The following is a 25,976-nucleotide window of genomic DNA, read 5'->3' as shown; positions in this document are numbered from 1 at the left end:
GGAATTAAACATTTTATTAATATTTGAAATTTTAAGATCAGTTTATTAAGTTCAATGATGAAAGCTATCAGAAGAATATTCTCCTGAAAATTATTTTTTCTTAGAAAAAAGAAAGGAACATCAACACCCTCTCAGCATAGCCACAGATGCTGTGGCAGTCAAGCCTCTCTGCAGAAGGGGACAGTCCATTAATCGGTCAAGTCGCTCTCCGGGTCAGCAGGATTGTAGTCTGGATCATCCTCATCATCCTCCAGCTCCAAGTCATCCATTTCCTGGAACAAAGACTCATCTACCTCCACATTGTTTCCAGCTGCAAATGACAAAAGACTCCATCTTCAGTCTTATACTCAGAAATAAAAGACACAACATATTAGCAGCACCAGGAACTTCTAAACAGGCATCTGAGGTGCAAGTGACAAATCCTAAACTACCACTACAAATCATACTATTGATGATCTATATTGGTCAGCAGACACTCGCATTATTTTAAGAGCAACTTCAGGCTTCCAGTACATAGTCTAAAAAATCCAACTGTTAAAAAAGCCTTTCTAGAATGAATTGCTTATGATCTGGCATGTTAGAAGTTGAAGAGTCATACAAAGCTGATTATCATGGACCGTGAGCCCTGAACCAGGAGTTTATCTCTGGAGATACGTACATCATTCAAGCTCGACTATACTTATAATTAATTGACAAATTTAACTTGGGCACCACTCTCACCCAGTTGCCCTCTAACCAACCAATGGTATGCCTTTCCAAGATTCAAAATGTCTAAGCTCTATAAGAAGCAATACCCAGGCTTTGCATGTAGCATCTGTATCCCTGCGTGTCTGTAGTTCACAAAACTAGGACACCAGAGTACTCTTAAATCACCAAAAATTGTTCACCTTCTTTCTCTCTCAGACTCTACTCAATGATATTTAACTCAGTGAGCAGGAGTCTTGCTTCATGCCTAAGGGCAGTTCAGTAATAAAATCCAATTGGCTAAATCCATGACAAATAGCTGGCTTGGCCTGGGAGAAGTGGTGAAGCCTTCAGAGAGCAGATGACGTCTGAAATATTTTCACAATAAATGTGACTCCACCAAGAAGAAAAAGGAGCCAGGGGAAGTAATTCAAAGGAGCCGGGGGAAGGTTATACAAAGGCAGAGAAAAAAGTGAAGACCTTGGATATCTCTAACTGGAACACAAGATTCTTGAGGAAAAACATCTGGAGAGAATACAAATGAAGGCTAGATTGAAGGGCTGTGTAGGTCAACCTCTACACAGCAGAGAACCATCAGAGGATTTTAAGGAGAGAAATGACATGATTAAACACGGGTTTAGAAACACCACCTCAGAGGTGATGACTGTAAGGTAGGTAAGAGCACTAAGAGGAAGAGACTGAAGCAGGGAAATAATTTATAAAGCTACTACTAAAGTCCAGTTGACAAATAATAAAACTTTCAAATCAGGAGGAAAGAGCTGAAAAGGCATTTCAGAGGCATAATCAACAGAGAGCTTTTGCTAAGTTATTGGAATGTAAGGAGATATTTGATCCATTAGAAGGGGAAAAGAGTTAAAAATGAGTAAAGAAAGGAAAACTTTTAAAATTCAAGAAAGGATGAGACTAAGCTTTCTGGATCTGGAATTTCTCAACAAAACAGAAAGCTCCTAAAATGAGAGTGAGGATAGATAAGGATAACCTCATTTTTTTGTTTTGGATCTTATTTGTCTGTTAAGACTAAAAATTTTAGAATGCAATAAGATATTAAAAAAAAAAAAATGTCAGTAAGAGCCCAACTCAGGGTAAGAAGCATGTCTTAGCAGCAGACAAGTGATTCTTAACCTTCTCCAGAAGGCAGTCCAGAAACACGGTTGAAAGGCCAGATGGCCCAGCTGGCATGACAGGCACAACAGAGGATAACGCAGCACAGACTCGAGAGAGCGACCAGAGGGGTGACTGAGTATGGAGCTAAGTCTAAGAAATACACAAAAGCCCTGTGCTCCATGAGGGCAAGGATTTCCCTAATTTGTTCTCTGGTGTATCCTCAGCAGCCAGGATGATGCCTGGCTTATAGTAAGTATGGGTGCAATAAATATTTGTGGACGGATGGATAAGGAATGGATGAAGACTGAATGAGGGTAAGGGTTAGGATAAAAAACAGAAGGAAAGCTTATGGGACAAGACGTTCCAAAGATACTGAGAGTGGTATGAAAAAAATGTAAGATTTTTGGTTAGAGAGCATGCTGGGAGCTCCAGGTTTGAGGTTTTTATATAGCTCCATGACAGATCATGGAGTACAGTTTCCACAGATCTGTGATAATAGAAATTTGAGGAAAACAGGCCACTCGAGTCATACTGATCTGGTTTACCAGTTATTAGAGGCTAATGTGACCATATTGTTTATCTATTGTAATCTCTGATGTTGCTCAAGTTATCATAAAACTTTAAAAAAATACATTGCTATAGTTTAACATATAAATTGATCAAACATTAGAATTTATTCTTCAAAATGTATTTCTTTACAGCTTTGAGAGGAAAAATTTACATTAAGTTACCACTCTGATTTTCATTGGTTAATATTAAAAGCAACACATTATGTACATGTGGAATTCTAATATTATCTTACCATCTTCCAAGAACTGGATATCAGATGTGTCAAGATTATGATCTGTTTCAAATAGCTGTCGCCCTAAAAGAAATAAAGATACTTCAATCAAATAGCACAATCTTCCTCCATCTTCTCGATAGCCCTTTAAAAGGTATAATAATTTAAGAAAACAAGTCTGAAAACCTGTTTTTCTGTGAATATCAATAAATGTCTGAACTCACTAAGTAGCTAAGCGGTATACAAAATGTATTTACATGAAAATGGAACAAGTGAAAAATCTAGTCTTCCTCGGAATCCAAGGAAAACAAACGGGTTTGATTTTACCGTTCTTAAGGGGCTTGTGATCCTAAAAGCCGTGGAAGTTATATCTCAAGATCTACCCACTATATGTAGATGAAGGCTAAGCCCCCAAAATCGGTTATAATCACGTGTGAAGAAACATCATACAGGGTGAATGTTTTCTCTTTCAGTCCTAAATGCCTACGTTATTTCCTCCTAAGGTCCTGTCCTAGTGACCCTCTTGCTATAAGAGAATTCAAGAAGGCTAAAGAGAACAAGATATGGCGGCAGGGGGTCATACCACTTAATTTATTTTTTCCTGCTTGCTCTTCTTCTTTCATTCGTTTCTTTTTAATTTCCAAGAGTTCTGCATCAAACTTGGCCTTCCAACTTAAGAAATTCTCAATTGTCACAGGAGTGCCATGGAATAATTGCTTAGAAAAGAAAAAAGACACGTCATCAGATAAAGGAGACAACGGTTAGAAAATAAAGCCTAATGATCTTCTAGACAAATGAATACAGCCACTTACAGGAAAAACAGAGAAAAATGGTTTCAGGTTCTAAAATATTTAGTCTGATTTCTGCCGGCACTGACTACTCTCATTGGTTTTGACAACTTATTTTGGAAAAGTCTGCTTTTTATTTTCATTACAAAAAACAAAGATAATATGCAATGTATGTATGCCCACTGCTAGTCACTACTAAGAAGAAAGCTGCTACTAACAATATTGTTACAAATACATATCAATTCATAACACTAACATCATTATTTATCTTGTTTACTTGATTTCAGAATCACAAAAGCAGAATCTAAGTTTTTTTTAACATGTAATAAGTATTTAAATCACTCTGGTGGGGGCTTTATAATTCTAAACTCTATACTGCAAGTGAAATAATTTATATTTCTTAATCTTTCCTGCATGAAATTTATTAACTAATGGGATTATTAATCACTACTATGCTGTGTCACCAAGTAAATGAGGGATTTCCTAATACTTTACTTAGTAAAGCTTTATTAAAATTTACTTGAACTTATTTTGGTGATTTCCCCCCAAAATTACTGATATATCCAAAAGCAAAAACAAGGAAGGAAGGAAGGAAGGAAGGAAGGGAGGGAGGGAGGGAGGAAGGGAGGAAGGAAGGAAAGAAGGAAGGAAGGAGGGAAGGAAGGAAGGAAGGAAGGAAGGAAGGAAGGAAAGAGAAAGAAAGAAAGAAAGAAAGAAAGAAAGAAAGAAAGAAAGAAAGAAAGAAAGAAAGAAAGAAAGAAAGGAAGAGAAAGAAAGAAAAACAGAGAAAGAATACAGATTTAAAGAATAATGGAAGAAAACAGGATTTTTAAATACACCTTTTCAGCTTCCTCTGCTTCTTTTTCTTTTTGTTTCTTTTCTTCTTCTCTTCTAGTTTTTATTTGATCTACTATTTCATTTAATTTTTCTTGCACAGCTGTCACTAAAGTAAAGATCATCACCATACCGAGGTTTTCTTCTGCCTATGTTGTGAGAAACACAATCTTCAGAAAAATAAAAATAGCTAACCAATGGGAAAAAAGATGTTTCAGCATAATCACTACACTTATACATTTATAATATGATTATTAATTCAGTTACACTGTAAATTCAATATTTAGTTTCATGAGGAATCTCTATACTGTTTTCCATAGTGGTTGTACCAGTTTACATTCCCACCAACAGTGTAGGAGGGTACCCTTTTCTCCACACCCTCTCCAGGGTTTATTTGTAGACTTATTAATGATGGCCATTCTCACCAATGTGAGGTGGTACCTCATTGGAGTTTTGATTTGCATTTCTCTAATAGAGATGGTGAGCATTTTTTCATATGCCTACTGGCCATTTGTATGCCTTCCTTAGAAAAATGCCTATTTAGGTCTTCTGCCCATTCTTCCATTAGGTTATTTTTTGGTTGTTGAGTTGTATGAGTTGTTTGTGCTTTTTGAAGATTTTAAGGTCCTTGTCCATTCATCTTTTGCAACTATTTTCTCCCATTCCTTAAGTTGTCTTTTCATTTTGTTTAATGGTTTCCTTTGTTGTGGAAAGGTCAATTTGGCAGTGTGTCTGAAAGTAAATATGTGTATCTTTTTTTTTTTTTTTTTTGGTCTTTTAGGGTCACACTCGCAACATATGGAAGTTTCCAGGCTAGGAGTTGAATTGGAGTTACAGCTTCTGGCCTACGCCACAGCAACGCCAGATCCGAGCCACATCTGCAACCTACACCACAGATCACGGCAACGCTGGATCCTTAATGCACTGAGCAAGACCAGGGATCAAACCTGCGACCTCATGGATGCTAATCAGATTAGTTTTCACTGAACCACGACAGGAACTCCAGTATGTGTACCCTTTAATCCAGCAATCCTATTTCTAGAAAACACTGAACTAATATACTTATCAATAACTTGTTCTTTTCATTTATTCAAAAAAATGTTTGAGTACATACTATGTGCCAGGTACTAGGGAGTCAATGGAGACTCTGCTCTGAAGGTTTACAAAGGTAATATATAAGAATGTTCAAAGAAATATACATATATACATATATATATATATGTATTTTATTTTATTTTTTTTGGTATTTTCTAGGGCCGCACCCACGGCATATGGAGGTTCCGAGGCTAGGGGTCTAATCAGCACTGTAGCCGCTGGCCTATGCCGGAGCCACAGAAACACAGGATCCAAGCCGTGTCTGCGACCTACACCACAGGTCACGGCAATGCTGGATCCTTAACCCACTGATCAAGGCCAGGGATTGAACCCGCAACCTCATGGTTCCTAGTCGGGTTCATTAACCACTGCGCCACGACGGGAACTCCCAAAGAATTATATATTAAATCAGGTAAAAATGAGAAATAAATTTAAGTTGTGAAATTCCATGCAGTTATCAAAAATAACGATTCATGTATACACTTACTAAAATGGAAAGATGCTGACATATATGTGAAAAAAAAAGAATATTGGGAGTTCCCATCATGGCTCAGCAGAAAAAAATCTGACTAGTATCCATGAGGTTGCAGATTCAATTTCTAGCCTTGCTTAGTGGATTAAGAATCTGGCGTTGCCGTGAGCTGTGGTATAGGTTGCAGACGGGGCTTGTACCTGGCGTTATTATGGCTGTGGCACAGGCCAGCAGCTATAGCTCTAATTTGACCCCTGGCCTGGGAACTTCCATATGCCATGGGTGCGGCCCTAAAAAGACAAAAATAAATACATAAATAAATTTTTAAAAAGTGTATTACAAAATACTATGTATAGAATGACCTAACTTTGGTTGGAGCAGAGAGACTATAAATATAAGTAAAAACTATATTACACCAAAATGTTAACAGGTGAGAATAAGAGTAATCTTTATTTTCTTCTTCATAATTTTCTGTATTTTCTTAGTTTTTTGTAATATAAATTTATTTATTTATTTATTTTCCCTTTTACAGCCACACCTGTGGCATACAGATATTCCCAGGCTAGGGGTCGAATCAGAGCTATAGCTACCAGCTTACACTACAGCCACAGCAACACTGGATCTGAGCCACATCTGTGACCTACGCCAGAACTTGTGGCAACACTGGGTCCTTAACCCATTGAGCGAGGCCAAGGATATAACCCACATCCTCACAGACAACTTTAGGTCCTTAACCTTCTGAGCTACAATAGGAACTCTAAATTCATTATTTTGAAAACTAAAAATCATATAACAATTTTTAGAGAAAAAATATAAATGTTCCCTCAAAACATCTGATCTCAGGTAAGTATCAAAAAGAAATCAAAACTTCCTTTTTGAAAGAAAAGAGTTTGAGTATAAATAAAATATAAAATGCATATAAAAAAATCACTCAGATCAAATAACTTCCTTAACACATGACTGACTAAATATAGTATATTTTATTGTCGCAGGCTCTCTGCAATGTTTTTAAATGAAGAATGTTAAACCAAATGATATGGAATTAATATAATTTGATACTGGATTTAAGAGTGAACAGAGTCCAGGATCAACATACATTAATATTTGCTGTATCTTCTTTCATTCTTCATTCTCTAACAGCTCCAGATATCGGTATTCAGAGCATCAACAATCCTTGAAATCTACAAGTCACATATAAAGTGAAGACACGTTTTCTACCAGTTGTTCTTAGAAAAACAAAACTAGGACCTCTGCTTTTAAGATGGTGGAGTAAGATTTTACTTGCTCTTCCTACTCCCTAGTCTAAAGAGCCCATAAAAACTCTCTATTCAAGCAGGAGTGAGCTTTAAATATCTGCCACTCCCAGACTGTGAGCAGCTCATTCCTATCTCAGAACTAGCCAGGGAAGAACTTTCCAATACCCATTTTTAATTCCATACAACATCCCCTCTTGAAGGGTCATAAACCATTGTTGCTATCTGTAAGCTTAGAAGGAGATATAGGAAAGGCAAATAATAATGAATCACCACTCCTCCTACCAGACTACAGGCAGCTAGCCTGCAACACGTCAGAAGTGGCAAAGAGTTTTAATTTTCTTTGAAGTTGAATTTTTAACTGCACATGGGATTACACATTCTGAGAACCAAACTGAAACTGTATCTATGACTTAGTGTAACCCTGAACGGACTTTTATCACCTAAAAGTCTCAGGGCTGGAGTTCCTGCCATGGCTCAGTGGTTAACGAATCCAACTAGGAACCATGAGGTTGTGGGTTGGATCCCTGACTCAGTGGGTTAAGGAACCTGCATTGTCATGAGCTGTGGTGTAGGTCAGAGATGCAGCTCAGATCCCGCACTGCTGTGTAGACCGGCAGCTACAGCTCTGACTGGACCCCTAGCCTGGGAACCTCCATACACCATGGGTGCAGCCCTAGGGAAAAAAAAGACAAAAAATAGAAAATAAAAGTCTCAGGGCTGACTGAGTTTCAAACATGAGTATAGGAAAAACTTATCTTACTCATATTTTAAAAGCACAGTGGGCTTTGCTTTGTGAATACACACACATACTCACCATGAGTTCTGCTTGTTCAATACACTAGTTATACATATTTAATAGCACATTTGGACTCTGCTTGTTCAATACACTAGTTATACATATTTAATAGCACATTTGGACTCTTAAAATTAATACAAAATAGCACATTTGTATAATATTTTAAGGCCAAAAAAATAATGCCATTACAAAATGTTATTTCCTTACCTGTAATGCTAATAATTTTAAAATGTCTGAGACATCATTATCTTCTAGATTTAACTGGGAGAATATTTCATAAAGGGGGGCTTCATCTGGATATTTTTCACTGTATGTAAACTTGAGAGTAGTCTGGACAGCTAAAAATACAACATAAGAGTTTTGATTATGAATACCTTAAAACGTCAATTACAGAGATCAGTAACTTTGCTGAATCAGTAATTAATTTAAAATATGTCAATGAAAAGTAGCACAACAGATTTTCCTACAATGAAAAACAAGGTTACTATGAGACCAAATAGATAATCACTAATACAAACAACATGTACCACAACGATAAATGAAAACAAACCACAGGAGTACCAAAGATGAATTCTAACACGTGAAGTACATTACTACTTTGAGTATTTTACCATATTACATGTCAGAGAGGATGATATTCTTTTAAAAACTCTCCAGAAGATGAACAAAAGGCACTAAATATAACACACAGAAAAAGCATGACCTTAGGCCCATTTTCAGGCCTCTACCAGAAGATCTGGCTTTTGCCCTGGAGTCCATATTTCTATCTTCACAAGGCCAGCAAGGCACTGCTTAAGTGATCTGCTAAAGGACACGGTCGTAAACTGGACAGTAGGAGAGGTTGTCCAAAAAACATTCAACCCAACCCTTGCATGTGTGCTTCCCAGTCTTTGGCCTATGCCGATTCAGAGCTGACACTTACATAGGTGTGCGATTCTTACAGGCACGCTAGCACAAAATTTCTTTCTGTTATTAAGCCTGATGAATTCTCAATTTGCCAGGCAATCTGCAACTAAGCAGTAGTGCTAAACATTTCCTGTTAAAATTTAATACTCATGATGATCATTTGTCTAGATTTTGCCTTTCCTGTAACAGACATTTTAATTATTAAAGCCTCCTGATTTTGATGATGTTGATTAAAATCTAGATTTCTCTCCATGGGAATGGAAAAAAGTACCTCAAAATGTTATGCTTGATATTTTGTTTTAATTTTTGTATATGATATCAATAAATAATTTTATGAGTCCCTAGATACAAAAAAGATTGAGTGTTAGGTCAGTAAGAAATACACAGCATCTTTTGGCATTTTTTCTTTTTTAATGAACATGTTTCCAATTTTATTGCTAGAACAAGAAATTTTTGTATTGATTGATTCTACTAGACGATGTAATGGACACTTACTATAGAATTTAGGAAAACAGTAGAGAAAGACAAAATCAACAATAATCCTCGGGAAGAGAACACTGTTACCATTTTGGAATATTTAAAGTATCTTAAAAGTATTACTACAGGATGCTTTATCTTTCTATACATATATTCATATTTTAAACAAAATATAAAAGGGTGCTCTTGTTGTAATTGAGACTTTATATATAAAATCTATAAACAAATACTATCTATATAAATGTACATAAATAACGCTGTACCTAATATCTTTTAAATTCAGATTTCAGTAATATTTTAACCTCATTTTCAGTTCTACAGGACAGGTTTAGAGTTACCAAGTGACTACTAAAATTGGTATTACTAACTGAGTACTCATGACAGAATTTTAGTTGACTGTCTTTTTTTTTTTTTCAGTCTTGTCTTTTTAGGGCCACACCTGTGGCATAGGGAGGTTCCCAGGCTAGGGGTCTAATTGGAGCTACAACTGCTGGCCTACACCACAGCCACAGCAACGTAGGATCTGAGCCGCATCTGCGACCTACACCACAGTTCATAGCAACACCAGATCCTTAGCCCACTGAGCAAGGCCAGGGATCGAACCTGCAAACTCATGGTTCCTAGTCAGATTCATTTCTGCTGCGCCACGATGGGAACCCCTTAGGTGACTGTCTTAACAGGAGAAAAAAATCCTTCGGGTTATTAACACTAACTTATATAATGATTTTTATCAAATTACAATATTAACTGAATTGGATTAAAATTGGAAATGGACTTAAGACACTTGCCCATGTGCCAAATTTAATTAAATTTTATTAGTTTTATAGCTGCTTTGTTTCAATTTGTATATTCATCTTAGCTCTACAGTTGTATAATACCAGTTTTTATCTTGTCTTATGTATATACATATTTAAATAATAGTGCAATATCCAACCTAAAGAGAAGGACAGATACATATTTAAATAACAGTTCAATATCCATCCTAATGAGAGGGGAAAATATGCAGATAGGTTATTTATCTAGCCCAATTTATAACTACAAATGTCTAGTAAACAATCTAAATATCCAAAGAAGAAAAAGTTCATGGTATGTCATGGAAAACCACACAACCACTAAATTATATGTGCATGCAGTCTTGTTTTAGATAAAAATTTCCTACCTTTCTCAATCTGTTGTATTGTTAATGTTTCTGTTTTACCTTGAAAAATTTAGCTTACGGTGTCAGAATACATCTCACTGACTTCTCTATATCTCTAGAAGTCATTATTACATAATGAGTACTGACTAGAAACACGTAACATTCATACTAGATTCTTAGCACCTCCGACGTGCAATGCTCAGCACAATGGCTGCAGAATGAATGACATTCCTGAGAAAGAGGTTTAGAAAAACTTAAGAGTATTTTTTATTAGACTTACTTTCATCATTTTCTCCAGCCTCAGATGTCACAGTAATGGTGAAGCTGGGTGGATTTTCTGATAATACTGTAAGAAAATATACACAGAGGTTAAGTTATTAAAACGCTTCCTAAGGCAGATGCTTTTCCTTATTAGCAAAATATCGATATTTAGTCCTAGAAACTGATCCCTAGCCTGTATGTCCATTTCCACATATACAGACTGAATGGAACAATTCAAATGATAAAACACCCACCAATTTCTACTTAAACCTAGGGTTTTTTTTAATATGGGAAAAAAATACCTATGATACCCTCCTGGAGTTTTATCAAATCAATTTAATAAGTAATTTACTTTTTAATTCAAAATTTCCACCTATACTTGGAAAATTACATTCTAAAACATTTCAAATAAAATCGCAAAAATAAAAGTTTGATGTTTCTCATCAGAAACTACCCACTCGTAAATACTCAGTATTATCACCAAGTTTTTTTTGCTGCTTTTTTTTTTTTTTTTTTGCTTTTTTATGGCTGCACCTGCGGCATATGGAAGTTCCCAGGCTAGGGGTCAAATCGGAGCTGCAGCTGCCAGCCTACACCACAGCCACAGCAACTCAGGATCCAAGCTGGCTATGTGACTTACACCACAGATCACAGCATCACCAGATCCCTAACCCACTGAGCGAGGCCAAGGATTGAACCCACATCCTCATGGACACTAATTGGGTTCGTTACTGCTAAGCCACAAAAGGAACTCCATATCATCACTAATTTTACACTTATAGTACTTACAGATTCTGAGGTACAATTCAGAATCTCCATGACAAACAATAAATTTTAAGGTTTTAGAGTTTGTTTCTTCCAGCTATCTCTTTCTTCCATATCATCTCTAGAACCAAAGATTATTCCTTCACAAATTATTGAGCCTCTATCATCTTCCAAAGAATTACAAAATTATCCATGAATCCACACATCAAATTGCTCCCAATTTGTTAAGCAAGACATGTAAATCAACATTTATATAAATAAGAAAGCTCTGTATACCATTTCACAGCCTGATGTCTACCTGACACTAAGTCTGTTTATGATCTATTTCCCCACAAGAATACTGTAAAAACTCTTAAAACCCCTAGATCAGTGCCTAGAAGCATCTAAAAACTCAATAAATTTTGGCTCAATGAATGAGTTAAACTAATAGAATGAAAAGAGAAAGACAGTAATCAGAAAACTCATATTCAGAACCATTAAGAGTAAACAAGCAAAATTCAAGCCACTAGTGATGGCTGCTGAGCCCACGAGAAAAGTCTGCTTCAACCCAGGCCCAGGAGGCACCAGGAGGCATCCAGGTTGGTAGCCGCTCAGCAGTCTCTGTCTAAAATGAAAGGGCAAAGGGATCTCTGAAGAATTCACCATGGAAACTACTAAGCTTTTTCTACTCAAGGACTTAAGTCTGCATAAATATTATCAATAAAATTATCAAGACATATGCCCTCATTTTAATTGAAGTTTAAAAGAACTCGAAGCAATGATGAACATCCATGAATAATAGAACAGAAGATAAAAGGTTCACTGGACTCCTATTTTAATTGGCCTCAGGGAGTACAGCCTACACTGAAAAATCCCTAAAAGGTAATTATAATAAAGCTCTACCTTTTTTCTAACAAATGTGTGTAAATATATCTGATGTGTTTCATTCCCATTTTTTTTCCATGACTAACTTTAGCTTACATATCATGAAATGTAAACACTGCAACTACAGAAATAAAGGATCAACCCAATGACACTCCAACTTACTATCATTTTCTCTGGCTCCATAGGCTGTAAGTTAGGGGTTACCCAATAAAAACAGCTAACATTTATTGAGCCTTACTTTGCACCTGTGCTGTTGTATGCATTTATACAAAGTTCCTTTCTCACACCAAAACCATGATTTTATACTGTTAGCGTATTTCACCAAATTTAAGAAACCATGAAGTATGTGATACACCCTACCTTATATACCACTAAGAAAGAAAAAAGTGCCAATTGAACTATGATATATAATCAAGTATAAGACAAATTCATATTTCAGAGATATTAAAATATAAAAATACCTCTTAGAATCAATTAAATATAGTATCATCCCAATTTTGTAGATGTAGGAACTGAGATAAAAGAGCTTTTCAAAAATGTGCCCAAAGCTATACAGCTAGTAACTGGTAGAACTGAATAAACTGTAAAGAGTTTCATTTAAAAAGAAAATAAAATTTTTTTCCCAGCTGAGAAATCCCAGGAAAATCACTTGAGCTAGACTGAGAATTAAGGCATATTGGTAAATAGAGATGGAGAAAAGGAATGGAGCTTAGAGCAACATGACAGCAAGGTTATAACAGTGGGAAAGCTTAAGGAATATGCAAGGAATTAGAAATTATTCCAGTGGTGGATGTATATGTGAAAAAAACAAGTTAAACACAGTTGAAAGTTTACTGTGGACAGTAATAGCTTTTTTTAGCAGTAGTAATAAGGTCAGAATTCTGTTTCTAAACATAGAAGATAAATCTAGCAACAGTGCATAAAATGGAAGGAGAAAAATAAGACTAGAGACAGGATGGAACTAGATATCTACCGGAATTATCTCAGCAAAGTTAATGAGATTCTGAACGAGGGTGGTAGCAAAGGGAATAGGAGGGATCAGGGAGAAATCTAAGATGGTGATGGATGACAACGTGAGTTTGCAGGCGGTGCCAGTAACGAAAACAAGAAACAGAAAAGAAAAACCAGATGTACTCGAAGGACACAGGGTACCTTCAGTTGGAGGCATCAAGTATGTAATCAGAAATGGGCAAATGGAGCTAAAGAGAACTGGGCCTGAATTTAATTAGGGATCATCCACAGAGAGGTGGCTAGCTAAAGCCATTCAACTCCATGAAATCTCCAGAGAGAACAGAGAGCGAGAAATAAGGGCCGATATCAACTGTGTACAGAATCCCAAATTTGGAGAACAAAAGTAAGAGGAGGAGGAGTTCCAGAGATTAAAAGAAAAGCAGCAGCCAGGTTAGGTAAAGACAAACTTAAGAGAAGCCTGTTTTATCTGTGAGGCCCCCTAAGTGCCAAGATCCAGGTCTGACGTGGGAGTGTCTAAAATGTGCCCTCTGCCTGTGAGGCTGGGGGTGGGGGTCCCGAGGAGTGAGCTTGGCCTGTAGAATCAGATCTAAATCCCTAACAAGATCCTTTGTGATGCGGCACCTGCTTACTGGTCAGGCCTCATTTTCCATGACTCTCACTTCTTGCTTTATATTCTAGGCGCACCCAGCTACTTGTCCTCTAAACACGTTTTTCTCTCAGAGTCATGCTTCTGCACATGTGCCCCTTCCTGCAACCTCATTCACATAATTCCTCATCACCCCTCAGCTCTCTAAAACAAGGCAGACCGTCTCCTCTCCCTTTGCTGTGGCTGCTTTCTATATACACGTCCCTGAAAGAATTACCACACTGGGCTGTTTCCCAGGAGACAGCTTCTAGCATCACACACAGTAAATATCTGGTAAATGAGGAAACTATGTGGAAAATGAGGACATGGGAATGCTAGCAAGAACATCAATGAACTGCCTGACCCTGGGAGCCAGAGGAGCCAGATGAAACAGAGAGGCAAGATGAACAAGAAAGAAGCTGATAAACTATTAACCTAGGAGAATTCTTGATGGAACGCATGCAAATGTAAGAACTGTATGGACAGAAAGAGGGATTTCAGAGGCCACAAGTTTAAAGACGATGTTTCCAAGGTGTGGCTAAGGCCCCAGGCAGCTGCAAGAAATGGAAATCAAAACTGCTGGTTGGTAAAGACAGGAGTTATGAAGCCATGTTATTAGAAGAATCAACAACTAAGATGGTACAGTTCTAGTAAAGAGTACCTTATATTTGTTTGACAGTTATAAAGTATTTACACTTACATTATCCCTTATTAAATAACTAGGGAAACTGAGACTTGGAGAGGTTATACGATTTTTCCAAGGAGCTGATACCACTAACATACCAAAAACTGCCATTACAGAGAAAAAAACTGGGAACCAAGAACAAACAAAAACAGATACTGGAGAACACTAATGATATTCCCCAATATCTGCTCTCCCCCTCTTCCAGTTCTACCATTTTTAACTGAGTCAACTGCCCACCCAGAATAAAGCCTATTTTTCCCAGCAAATCAGGTCCCACCAAATGGCTGAGTTCCAGTTAATGAGATGGAAGGAAATAAGACCTTTGATGGTTTTGAGGAAATTTCCTTGAGAAACTCCTTTTCCTTTTCCCCTTTTCTTTTTTCATTCCAGGATCTATCTGTTTTCAGGAAAAGGAATGCTGGCATCTTCAACATAATGGGGAGACTACAACTTAGGGATGACAAAGAACGAACTAAGAAGCAGCCTGGATCCCAGAGGAATTCCTGGACTCTTGAGCTACACAACTGTCATTTATGTGCAAGAGCAATAAACTTTTACCTTTTTAAAACTAGTTATTTGGGGGGGGGTGTCTATCATAGCTGAACCTAATTTAAAAAAAAAAAAAAAAAAGATGTAATATTCCAAAACTTGGAGGTTACTAAAATAAGAATGGGAAACTTACTTAATTGGACTTGCAAAGATCATTATTCCTTAATTCTCATCCAGCAATAATCCTACTCCAGTGTATTACTGGAAGCTGGGGCAAGTAGAGGAAAGATTAGGTTTCACTAAAGACACCAGACTTTCACCATTGTGAGTTGATCAAAATACTTTTGAGAAAACGAGTAAGGTTATTGGGCATTGTGGAAGGAATTAGAGGGGCAGGAAAAGTGTTAGGTGATATGGGGGCTGACAATGGTAAACTACAGAATTAAGGATTTTGTCAAGAGCAGAGAAAATGGAAGTAGTAGCTGGAAGTCACACTAAAGGGACACACAAATGACCTGAAGGTTTTCACAAAGAACCAGATCAGCTCTTATTAAAATAAGTCCCTCTGAGCCTTACAGAGTGTGTGTCCTAGAAAAATTGCTCTCACAGGATGACTTCTGCCCCCCTTCTAAGAGGCTGTTATAGTGGTTAAGTTCATGACTGCTACTTAGAGGTACTGACATACACAAATACAGAATTATGTAAGACCAAACAGAATTAAGGGAATCTTGACTTTCGGTTAGCCTGAGGCCAACCAATTTGTTTCAAAATAGCCAGAGACTTTGATACAGAAATGAGAATAACCAAATTGAACTGTCTTAGCAGGACCTTGTCAAGTGAAGAACTATCGAAGGAGAATGTGGTATCAGGAGAGCCCCAGTTATATTTTGGAAAGACTCCTTGTTAGGAGGGTTGGATCAATGTATAATCAAGCTACAAAATAGGAAAAAAAGAAGAAACTATATTATGATTTTGTTACAATTCACAGCAAATGCAACATTGGGCCAAACATTCTCTGCGAATGGTCAAGCAATCAATTCTAGAGTCAGGTTAGGTCTATGTGCCTAGGACTATGGCCAGTTGAATTGTGCCTCTTCGGCATCCACAAGGAGATCACGATATCCTTAACAAAGCTTTCTCTGAACTCAGCTGTTTATTAAAAAAAAAAAAAAAAAAAGTATATTTCCTTCAACAACAGCATTGACCATTTACCAGATCTAATATTAAATGTGATTTAAAATGAGATCAGAAAACTACCAATTAACATTCCTTGGCAAAATGACACAAGTAAGCTCTCTTTCTCAAACCTGATATGAAAATGTTAAAACATGAAGTAGGCAACACAAAGGACGGTTGTAAAACTGTAAACCTTGCAAATCCTCAAGATTTCAAAAGACCAAACTTGGAAATACATGATTCCAAAGTCCTCTGCTTTTCCTTGAGGTTTCATTAAAAACTTGATCATGAGTGAGACAAAGTTCCTAAAGAACTACAAACCAAGACATCTCATTTTAGTTTATTTTCTGCAATTGTAGGAATGCTAATAGGAATTAGAGACAGATGGGCTTGGCTGATACTGCAGAATACTTGATGCATCAAAGATTCACAGGGTGTCTTTTATTAACCTGGCTCAGAATCCTCAAGCACTTCTGCATCTGACAAGAATTTCACATACTGAACTATATCAGAGACTAGTACAATTTGAAAGAACCATCTGATTATTTTAGGGTTAAAACTGTGTCACTTTCATAAATGCTTACATGCACATCTTTAATGAGTGATACCTTATGTCTAAAGAAACAAAAAGAGCACATCTTATGCTTTCTTAACTCTGGACCACACTGTGTTCATGGCTGTTATATCACCAATGTACTAGAAATGACCAAATGTCATGATTAAGAATACATCCAACGAGTGACCCTATATTCTATTTTATTTAGACATTGATATATAAGCAAGGAGAGAGAAGGGAGCCATACTCCATACACACTCACCCAGTTAATGACACTCTCAAACCCCTCTTCACTCATCCCCTTAACATCCTCACAGCACAGCTGTATTGCTGGTGAGAGAGAACATGAACAGGACGAGCTATACAGGGAGAGCTGAGAGACATCTGCCTGTTGGCAAAGCAGAACAAAATTTGCTACCATTGCAAGCAGTGATCAAAGCGTAGAACTAAGAAAACTAAGCTAAGCAATGAAAAGGGTGAGGGGTTGGAGTTTATGAGTTAACCTACCTTACACTCTAAATTCTGACAATCAGTGATGGACAACACTCAAAGGAAGGGATAGGGAACATAACCCTCACAAACCTAGGCTATACTCTCTCATACTGGCTTTATCAGATCACCTCTCAAAAACTGAGTGTAAAAGTGAGAGAAACGATAATGATAATGGTTATCTTGCAGCATTTTCAGAATCATCTGAAGGATGGCTTAATACAGAAGAATGCCCTTCCTTTAAAATATATTTAATGAACTTCTCAATAATATCTTATGTTAGCCTGACTTACCAAGTAATCTTCCACTCCCCCTTATCCCAGCTGCAGCTGGATCCCAAGTCCCAGCCCTAACTCTTACTACCAGTCCTGACACTAACTTGCTAGCCAACCCAGAGCAAGGCATTTAACCTTTCCTGAGCTTCCATTACTTTGCTTCTAGCAAGAGGAAGCCAGGCTAGATGATGTTTGGTACCCTACTATTAGTTCAGTTACCTGTGATCTCACGGAACTGAAATTTGGGCCCCCTCATTCATTTGGGCATTGGGCAAAATGTCAGAATGTTAATAAGAAAAAAAATTTTTTTTTAAAGAAAGAAAAGAAAAACAACGAACTTCAGGGACCGCGCTACTCTCAAAACTGATTCTGGGTAACTTTGAGAACTCACAAACTTTAAAACACCATCTTAGGAAAAACAGCTTCTACCTGAATAAAGGAGAAAATGTGAAAGCTGACACTTCTGCGGCTCTGGAAAGATTCCTCCCACTTGAAATATCCACGTTCGTTTTACTAAATCCCTGGCTGCTAAGTGACACAAAAACCAAAGCGCCCCCGACTGAATCCCAGGCCTGCCTGAAACTCCAGGTACCTCGCCAGCCTCGCCCGGACTTTGAGATTTCAGGGAACTAGCGGAGAGGGGGAAACAGCCATAGAGTCGCTAGTAAATGCTTGTACACACTTCGCGAGAACTAGAGGAAAGTGGTGGGCGAGGAGGCCACGCGGCCTCGCTGTTCCCTTCTCCATCCTGGCCCGGGATGCCGAAGGCCGTGGAGGCTGCGGCCCGTCCCACTCCACAGCCAGGTAGTTGCAGGCCCGCGGCCGCGGAAGTCACCTGTGAAGGAGTCAGGATAGATGGACTCCAGAGCCTCCAGCTCGTTGCGCTGCTCCTCGCCGTAATCTGTCATCGCGGCCCTCGCTGCAGCCCATGGATCACCCAGACACCCAGGCGGCGCGCTGCAGCCGGTACCGCGGCCGCGCCGGGAGAGCAGGCAGCGCCCCGGCGGGCGCAGGCGCAGAGTCCCCGTCTGGAAGGCCTGGGGTCCAAAGCCAGGCTAGGCCTGCTGAGCAACCTCCCCGAAGGGGCCTCCGGCTGCTCCCTAGTTCCGCGTTCGACTCGTTAGGCCTGGCTGCTGGGCTGCCTGACCCACGCCCGGTCGGGATTTGCTGGGATAGGATTGGCGTCTGGTCTGGCATTTGCCACGGACACCTAAGAATTGGTTCCTGGGCTTTGCAGGGCCTGAGCCTGAGAAGCCCCTCAACAAACATAGCACTTCGCTCGATGTATCTGGGCTTGAGGCCGGCCCGGCGTGCCGGGGGCGCATTGGGTAGCCAGGGTCGGCACGTTTGGGCCCCCCGCCAAATTTGTTTCCGGTTTCCGGGTTGTGACCTGGTAGCGGAGACCGACGGGACAGATTCGCGTCTTAGTGCTGGCTAGTGACGGGTCCTAGGTGATTTGTACGGTTCTCGAACCTTCAAGTTCTTGACGTCCCATGGGAGTGTGGGCAGAAGAGCAGAAGTTCTAGTACTGGATCGGGCTGAATAGCCTCAGAGAATCTGGGGAGAAATCAACTCAAAGTCCGTAGACCTTAGTTCTAGATTCAGATCTCTAGGCTTCGCTTTTGAATTTGTAAAATGAACTCGGCTTAATATAGATCCAAATATGTCTGATAGCATATTTCTGTGAATTGAAGAAATGGGTGTTTAAGTTTCTTTAACAGTTTTGGTAAGCAATGTAAAAGTAATTATCATTATTCCGAAAAAGAGTCAGAACCTTTTATTTGGGAGAATGAAACTAAAGAAATAATGACATTGTAATAATGTTCTCTTCCAGTTCATCGCAGCAGTTACGGAGGATTATCAAAGAACTGTTATGACACAAGCTAAGGAAATGGCTTAACAGAATGCTTTTGAGGAAAGACTGCTAATTAGCTATTTGTGTTTATAAGAAACGTGGTTGTATTAAGTTTTTTTTAATGCAAAAAAAATGAAAGGACATATTAAAAGATTTAAAGTTCCAAACAGTTTTCAGACATAATAAAAGGTTTTTCACACTCGTTTGTATTTTCCTTTGTTTTGTTTTCTATATTAAAGCTGGTTTTACTTGTATAGTAGGGGGAACCAGTTTTGTGGGGTTTTTTTGTTTGTCTGTTTTTTAGGGCCGCACTGGCGACATATGGAGGTTCCCAGGCTAGGGGTTGAATCAGAGCTGTAGCTGCCAGCCTGAACCACAACTCAAGGCAATGCCAGATCCTTAACCCACTGAGCAAGGCCAGGGATCAAACCTGCATCCTCATGGATACTAATCAGATTTGTTTCTCCTGACCCACTATGGGAACTCCCTATTTAAGGCATTCTTTTAAACTTTTAGGGAAAAAGTGGGAACTCTCCTGATGAAAATGAATTATACAAGTTGCTTCTTGTTCTGAATATTCTTAGTTCAGAAAAATCATTGAGTTATTGGGGAAGGAGCTTCTGTGCAGAGGGCACAGCCAATGCTAAGGTCATAAGGTGGGAGCCCACTTGGTGTTTTGGAAGCTGGTGTGGCAGATGAACATCATGTAGGGTCATCAGGGAGTTTAGTTTAAAGAGTAACAGTCTGACTCTGTTACTTTAGAAAGACCCCAGTGGCTACTGAGTATAAATATATTTAAGAGCAACAAGCCTAAAAGTATGGAGACCTTTTAGGAGGCTATGGTAATAATCTGAGCAAAAGACAATAACGTGAGCTATAGGACAGAACAAATTCTGGATATATTTTGAAGCTGTCAGGAGTTAGATATGAGTTGTGAGAAAGGGAGTCAAGGGGAATATGGGGTTAGAATGACTGGAAAGATGAAGTTCTTATGATAAAAATGATAGGCGAGGAAAACAAAATGAGTTTGGCAAGGAAGTTGATAGCACCTGAAACCTGTGGATCTAAGAAAAATGTCAAGTAAAAAGTGTTTTAATTTCCTAACATTTAAAACAATCAGGATTTCCCGTCATGGCTCAGTGGTAATGAACCCAACTAGTATCCATGAGGACGTGGGTTCCATCTCTGGCCTCGATCAGTGGGTTAAGGATCTGGCGTTGCAGATGCGGGTCACAGATGCGGCTCGTATCCCACATTGCTGTGGCTGTGACATAGGGCCAGCAGCTGCAGCTCTGATTTGACCTCTAGCCTGGAACCACCATATGCTGCAGGTGCAGCCCTAAAAAGACAAATAAATATCTTTTAAAAATCAAAATAGGTGCAGAAAAGCAACCAATTTAAGGTTCATGGCAGAAAAAGGTTAATATTGGATACAAGTTTTTATCTAGTAAATGGTACTCCCCTTTATTTGCTTTACTATTAACAGAATTTTTGGTAAAAACATCCTTTTCAAACCTTTTATCTGTTCATTGTAAATCCCTCATGTTAGAATGTACAAGAGTTGTTCTTTTGTTTTCTAATACTGGAGATGACTTTCTAGGAAATTTCCAGTGCTAATATAATAAGAAAACACACCTCCAGATCAGTCAAACCTACATGGGCCTCATGAGGCATTTTTTGGTTGATCTCTAATTCCATGTTGACGACAGAAACTTGACAGAACACAGGAAGGCCATTACCTTCCTGAAATTGGAGAATTTTTATATGATGTTATAGAACAAGTGTTTCAAGCTTTGCAGGTAGGTAAACGTAGTGAGAACAACTGTCACGGAATCTGGAACCAGAAATGAGAAGCCCAGCCTTAGCCACTTACAAGCTATATAAGCTTATAAAATGATTTGAAAAATAGTAAATTGTGTGTTACGAAGAATAGTGTGGGAGTTCCGGTTGTGGTGCAGTGGAAATGAACTGACTGGTAACCATGAGGTTGTGGGTTCGGTCCCTGGCCTTGATCAGTGGGTTAAGTATCCAGCATTACCATGAGCAGTGGTGTAGGCTGGTGGCTACAGCTCTGATTTGACCCCTATCCTGGGAACTTCCATATGCTGAGGGTGCGGCCCTAAAAAGACCAAAAAAAAGTGCTTTTTCTAAAATAGGATATCAGTGTGTTCACTGTTAGTAACTAGTAATATATAGTACTGTGAATGTGTGTGTGTGTGTGTGCGTGTGTGTGTGTGTATATATATATATATATGAAGCACTTCTAGGATTACTCAAGATCATGCTTATATTGGAGACAGTTGTATGTACCAGATTTCAGTGTTAGCAGTGAACATCTCTGACCCAAATGTTATGGCCACAAGAGTGATGTCTGTGGGTGTTGTTACTCTCCTAAAAGCTTTGATGAAATGTTCTTGAACCAAATGACAAGATGGGGGCCTCAATTCTGAGCAACCAAATGGCAAGTGCTGACAACATGAGTTTTAATTTGGCTTAACTTCCACCATTACTTTGCATGTAAGGAGAAAGTATAAAGTGGACAGACTGGAAATAGCATTTGTACATGTTCCTCATACAGTGCCTTGAAAGTGGGCTATTATATATGCAGGTACAGTGGAAGTGGAAAGAGAGGGACTCAGGTGTGATAGGGCATCTTATTGTCGGAACTCAGGATATTTTAGATATTTATTGATGGGAATTGGCCCTGGCAGGCGTGTGACATGCCTCCTATTGCTGTATTCAGTGCTCTGGAATGCAGTGTTTGAAGTCAGACTACTGGGGCTGGATTCTGGCTCCATCAGTTGTAGGTACTGTGACCTTTGGCAAAGTGCTTGACTTCTCTATATCTCAGTCACCACATCAATAAAATGAGGGAACTTATTTTATTGTGCTTATATAGGCCTGGATTCCAATTATGATTCCAATTATGGATTCCAATTCATTAGTTATCTAATAAGATAATTATATCAATGAGAAAACATCCCATTTGTATGGAATTTCATACAAAATTCCTTCACATTCTCCATGTAAGTTAATGTCATTTCAACAACTCATTTTATAATATATGACTCTGTTCACCAGTTTGTTGTAAAGTGTAAATGGGATTATTTGTTTAAAGTAGCCAGCATACTACAGAAATGCTACGTGGAATTTTTACTACTGTATCACACTACCACTAGGGGTGGGTGCAGTCACCTCTCTGGACCACTGGGGGGCAGCAGAGGAAACTATTTGAAAGCCATTTCTGAATTTCTGGTGTTCTGAGATTAGAAAAGTTTAACTCTACTTGGCAGTTAGTACAGAAAAATAATTCAGATCAGGAATAATGTACTTTGTCTCTCTGAAGATAACCATCATTTCTCTTTGGTCCAGAGGTCACATTTATGGATGTGTGCCCACTACCTCATGGAGCTGTCTACTCTCAGGCAGCCTGCCAAGTATCTGTTCCTTAGTGACCAGTGCCAAATTTTGCTAGACTTATTTAGAAGCTAAAATTGTATCTAAACTTTATATTTTGTGGTATCAAGTAATTACCAAATCTTTGCATTTGGAAGGGCTTTGATTGGCTGTGATATTTCAAAGTTTAAAGGTTAATGTGATTTCCCTTCGTGCTATAAACAATGCAAGAAAACACTGTAAAATCACACTGTTATTTCTTATTACAATCGTGCAATGGAATTTTTTTAATGGGTGTTAGAGTCAGAGAACAGAAAGAAGACAAAGAAGACGATGAGTAGTAGAAGTATGAGTCTGCAATTCAGTTTTGGAGAACATAAAGGAAGTTGAGTAAAACACATATAAACATGGGGATTGTATTTATCTCCTGGAAAGGAGGCATCTTGAATTGTGGAGGGCAGATGGGGGAGCTAACAAAGTTCAAGTTAAGAAATGAACAAGTCTGTATATATGCCAAGCCACGGCATTTGATGTAGTAGCCAAAAGCATTTGGTAGCGAAATATAATCTAGTATTAGCACATAATTGATTTTAATTATACATTTTTAAATTACATAAATCCATTAAGCATAAAGGGAAGGAAGTACAATGTTCTTAGTGGAAAAGTTTTGTCTTACTGGCTGTGGAACAGAAGAATATGCTGTACCAAAAAAGGGGGGGGAGATTTATTCAGTTTGAAATAGATAATATACAATAAAACTTAAAGATGTGTACTACCCTGTAAATGTTCATATAGATGCTTTAAAGCCTTTTGAAGCCATGAGGAGCCAAAAAAAAATACAAAACTTTACTAGAAAGCTATAGTGGCAGATCATTACTAAGTCGTGCAAAAGACAAACTGTATGTAATACTCTGAAAGAGTCTGATGTGGAAAGAGCTTCCAGAATCTAGTGGAAAGACTGTTTCCTGGTGTCCATATATGAACAACAACATCATACTCTTCTTTGTGATGATGTAATGCTTTAACTTCATAAACTCTGATTTTGCTAACTGAAAATCGTACTGAAGAGTATTTCAATTTCTGTGTATTTTTCTGTATATTGCAGTATATTCCCTGAAAACTGATAAACTAATTCTGATCATGGTATAAAATGTGATTTAACAAGTGTGTCCCAATACAGAGCAAATTCCAAGAGTCCCAGATAAACAGACCCATAGAGTTTGGAGCTGAAGGAGACTGCAGAGAATAGAGTAGAGGTGGACTCCCCCAGCTATACAACTCATACATATCAGAGCTAGATGAGGTCTCTACTTCCATAATTCCCTCTATTTTTTAAAGATCTCCCCTGTAATGTCATATCAGAACAGATGACAAAGAGGAATAACTTTCCTTGGCCACTTGAAAAAAAATCAGTACACTTTCTTTGAAAAGTGGAATGCCAGCAAATGTCTTGAGAGAAAGTTCAGAATCAAACTCTGATATTTTTCGTCCAATAGAAACAGCCTGAACCTACCAGCCCTTCAAAAAATTACATACTTACGAGTTCCCATTGTAGCTCAGTGGTAAACGAATATAACCAGTATTCATGGGGATGTGGGTTGGATCCCTGGCCCCTCTCAGTGGGTTAAGGATCCAGCATTACTGTGAGCTGTGCTATAGGCCACAGACCTGGCTCAGATCCTGTGTTGCTGTGGCTGTGGTGTAGGCCGGCAGCTGTAGCTTTGATTCGACCCCTAGCCTGGGAACCTCCATATGCCATGGGTGAAGCCTAAAAAGACAAAATAAATAAGTAAATAAATAAGAAAATTACATACTTATTGATTTGTAAACATATAAATGTATGCATCTTATTGGACTTAGAAGGGCCCTCAAGAATTCATTTGGTTCTGTTCCTTCCCTTCCAGTAGGTAATACATCATTATTCCTATCTTGTAGATAAAATAATTGTGTCCCAGGGAGACTTGTCAACTTGCCCAATAAGTGATAGAGAAGGAGGAACGGGTCTCCTGTCCTAGCAAAGTACTATACTATATGTATAATATGTTATTATGGGTGTATATGTATATTATTATACATATATATTTCTTACGGGTTTAAAAAAAGATAGTTTTATCATAAATTTTTGTTTCTATTAAGTTTGAGGGACCCACAGTTTCACAGAAAACACTCTTTCTTCCATGGTCATGCGAAAGTACATTACCAAGTAAGTGACTGCATTTTAGACAGTCAAGTTCTCAGGTCCCCTTGAAAATAAACCCTGAAAGGCAGCTTGACCATTGGCAGTTTGTTCACTGCCTAGAAAGCAGCCATTATTTTGGTTTAAAAAAATAAATAAAAGCCCTCATTTTTCTCATTTTGGCCAATGAGCCAGTCGTTTAAGTGAATGTGGCAAAAACCAGGCATGAAACACTATATATCAGAGATAATCAAGAGAAAATAGAAAACTGTCAAATATTAGAAGTGAAAAGTTAGGTAGGGGGAGTTCCCATTATGGCTCAGTGGGTTAAGAACTAAACTAGTCTTCTTGAGGATGCAGGTTCCAACCCTGGCCTTGCTCAGCAGGTTGAGGATCCAGTGGTGCCATGTGCTCCGGGCATGGATTACAGATGCTGCTCAGATCCCTCCTTGCTGTGGCTGTGATATAGGCTGGCAGCTGCAGCTCCAGTTAGACCCCTAACCTGGAAACTTCCATATGCTGCAGGTGTGGCCATTGAAAAAAGGAAAAAAGAAAAAGAAAAATTAGATAGGTCTCCCTTTTTAGAGTTCTAGATAGCGGATATACAAATGTAGCTTGTAGTCTTGCTTCCTAAAGTGGATTTTGAGTGCAAATGTGCAATTTGATAATGAAAAGGCACAGATAGTGTCTCCGTAGTGGGGCACAGAGGGGAAACTTTCTGGAATAAACTTTCTATGTCATAGCTATAAAAGTGCTCCTAGTATGGAGGTATACAAATAATGTGATACCAATGCAGATAAAACATGTATGTACGTTCCTTGATTATGACAGGATAACCTAAGACCTTGCATGGACTTCTCCCTTGCATGTTAACAGTATAGAAAAGGCCTTTTTTCCTGGTTCCCAAAAGGTCAGATATTTAAGTTTGAAGAAAGAGAAAAAACAGTGAAAAGTTGCTGGATATCATATAGAAGAAGAAATTTTTAAAAACAGAAATTAGAGTCAGGGGTAAAAGTAATAGAAGACATGAAAGGCAAAGA

General features: G+C 38.4%; 1 protein-coding gene across 2 annotated transcripts; it reads right to left on the bottom strand.

Annotated features, from left to right (window-relative positions):
- Positions 1–18,955, bottom strand: RWDD1 (RWD domain containing 1). Of its 2 annotated transcripts, XM_005659401.3 has the most exons (8): positions 18,345–18,577; positions 17,008–17,133; positions 10,633–10,698; positions 8,039–8,169; positions 4,218–4,361; positions 3,174–3,306; positions 2,612–2,674; positions 1–310 (listed from the first exon to the last, which is right to left on the bottom strand). In XM_005659401.3, exons 5-8 carry the CDS (start codon positions 4,341–4,343, stop codon positions 189–191), a joined length of 444 nt encoding a protein of 147 aa, XP_005659458.1. In that variant the 5' UTR covers positions 4,344–4,361; positions 8,039–8,169; positions 10,633–10,698; positions 17,008–17,133; positions 18,345–18,577; the 3' UTR covers positions 1–188. The 2 variants fall into 2 exon arrangements, with proteins under 2 accessions (XP_005659458.1, XP_001928555.1); XM_001928520.6 differs by lacking the exon at positions 17,008–17,133 and having other exon boundaries at positions 12–310; positions 18,345–18,955.

Source organism: Sus scrofa, chromosome 1, assembly GCF_000003025.6.
Source record: "Sus scrofa isolate TJ Tabasco breed Duroc chromosome 1, Sscrofa11.1, whole genome shotgun sequence".
Taxonomy (NCBI): Eukaryota; Metazoa; Chordata; class Mammalia; order Artiodactyla; family Suidae; genus Sus; species Sus scrofa.
The sequence above is the reverse complement of the archived record's forward strand: the minus strand, read 5'-3'. Positions and strand labels throughout refer to the sequence as shown.

What these genes read in the sequence shown, in the direction of transcription:
- RWDD1 (XM_001928520.6), bottom strand. Translation starts at nt 18,417, where the DNA reads ATGACAGATTACGGCGAGGAGCAGCGCAACGAGCTGGAGGCTCTGGAG. An exon ending in AAGCAGAGGAAGCTGAAAAG is followed by an intron (nt 3,307 to 4,217) that starts GTGTATTTAAAA and finishes TTCTTTTCTAAG; the next exon opens with CAATTATTCCATGGCACTCC. An exon ending in TATCCAGTTCTTGGAAGATG is followed by an intron (nt 311 to 2,611) that starts GTAAGATAATAT and finishes TGTCATTTGCAG; the next exon opens with CTGGAAACAATGTGGAGGTA.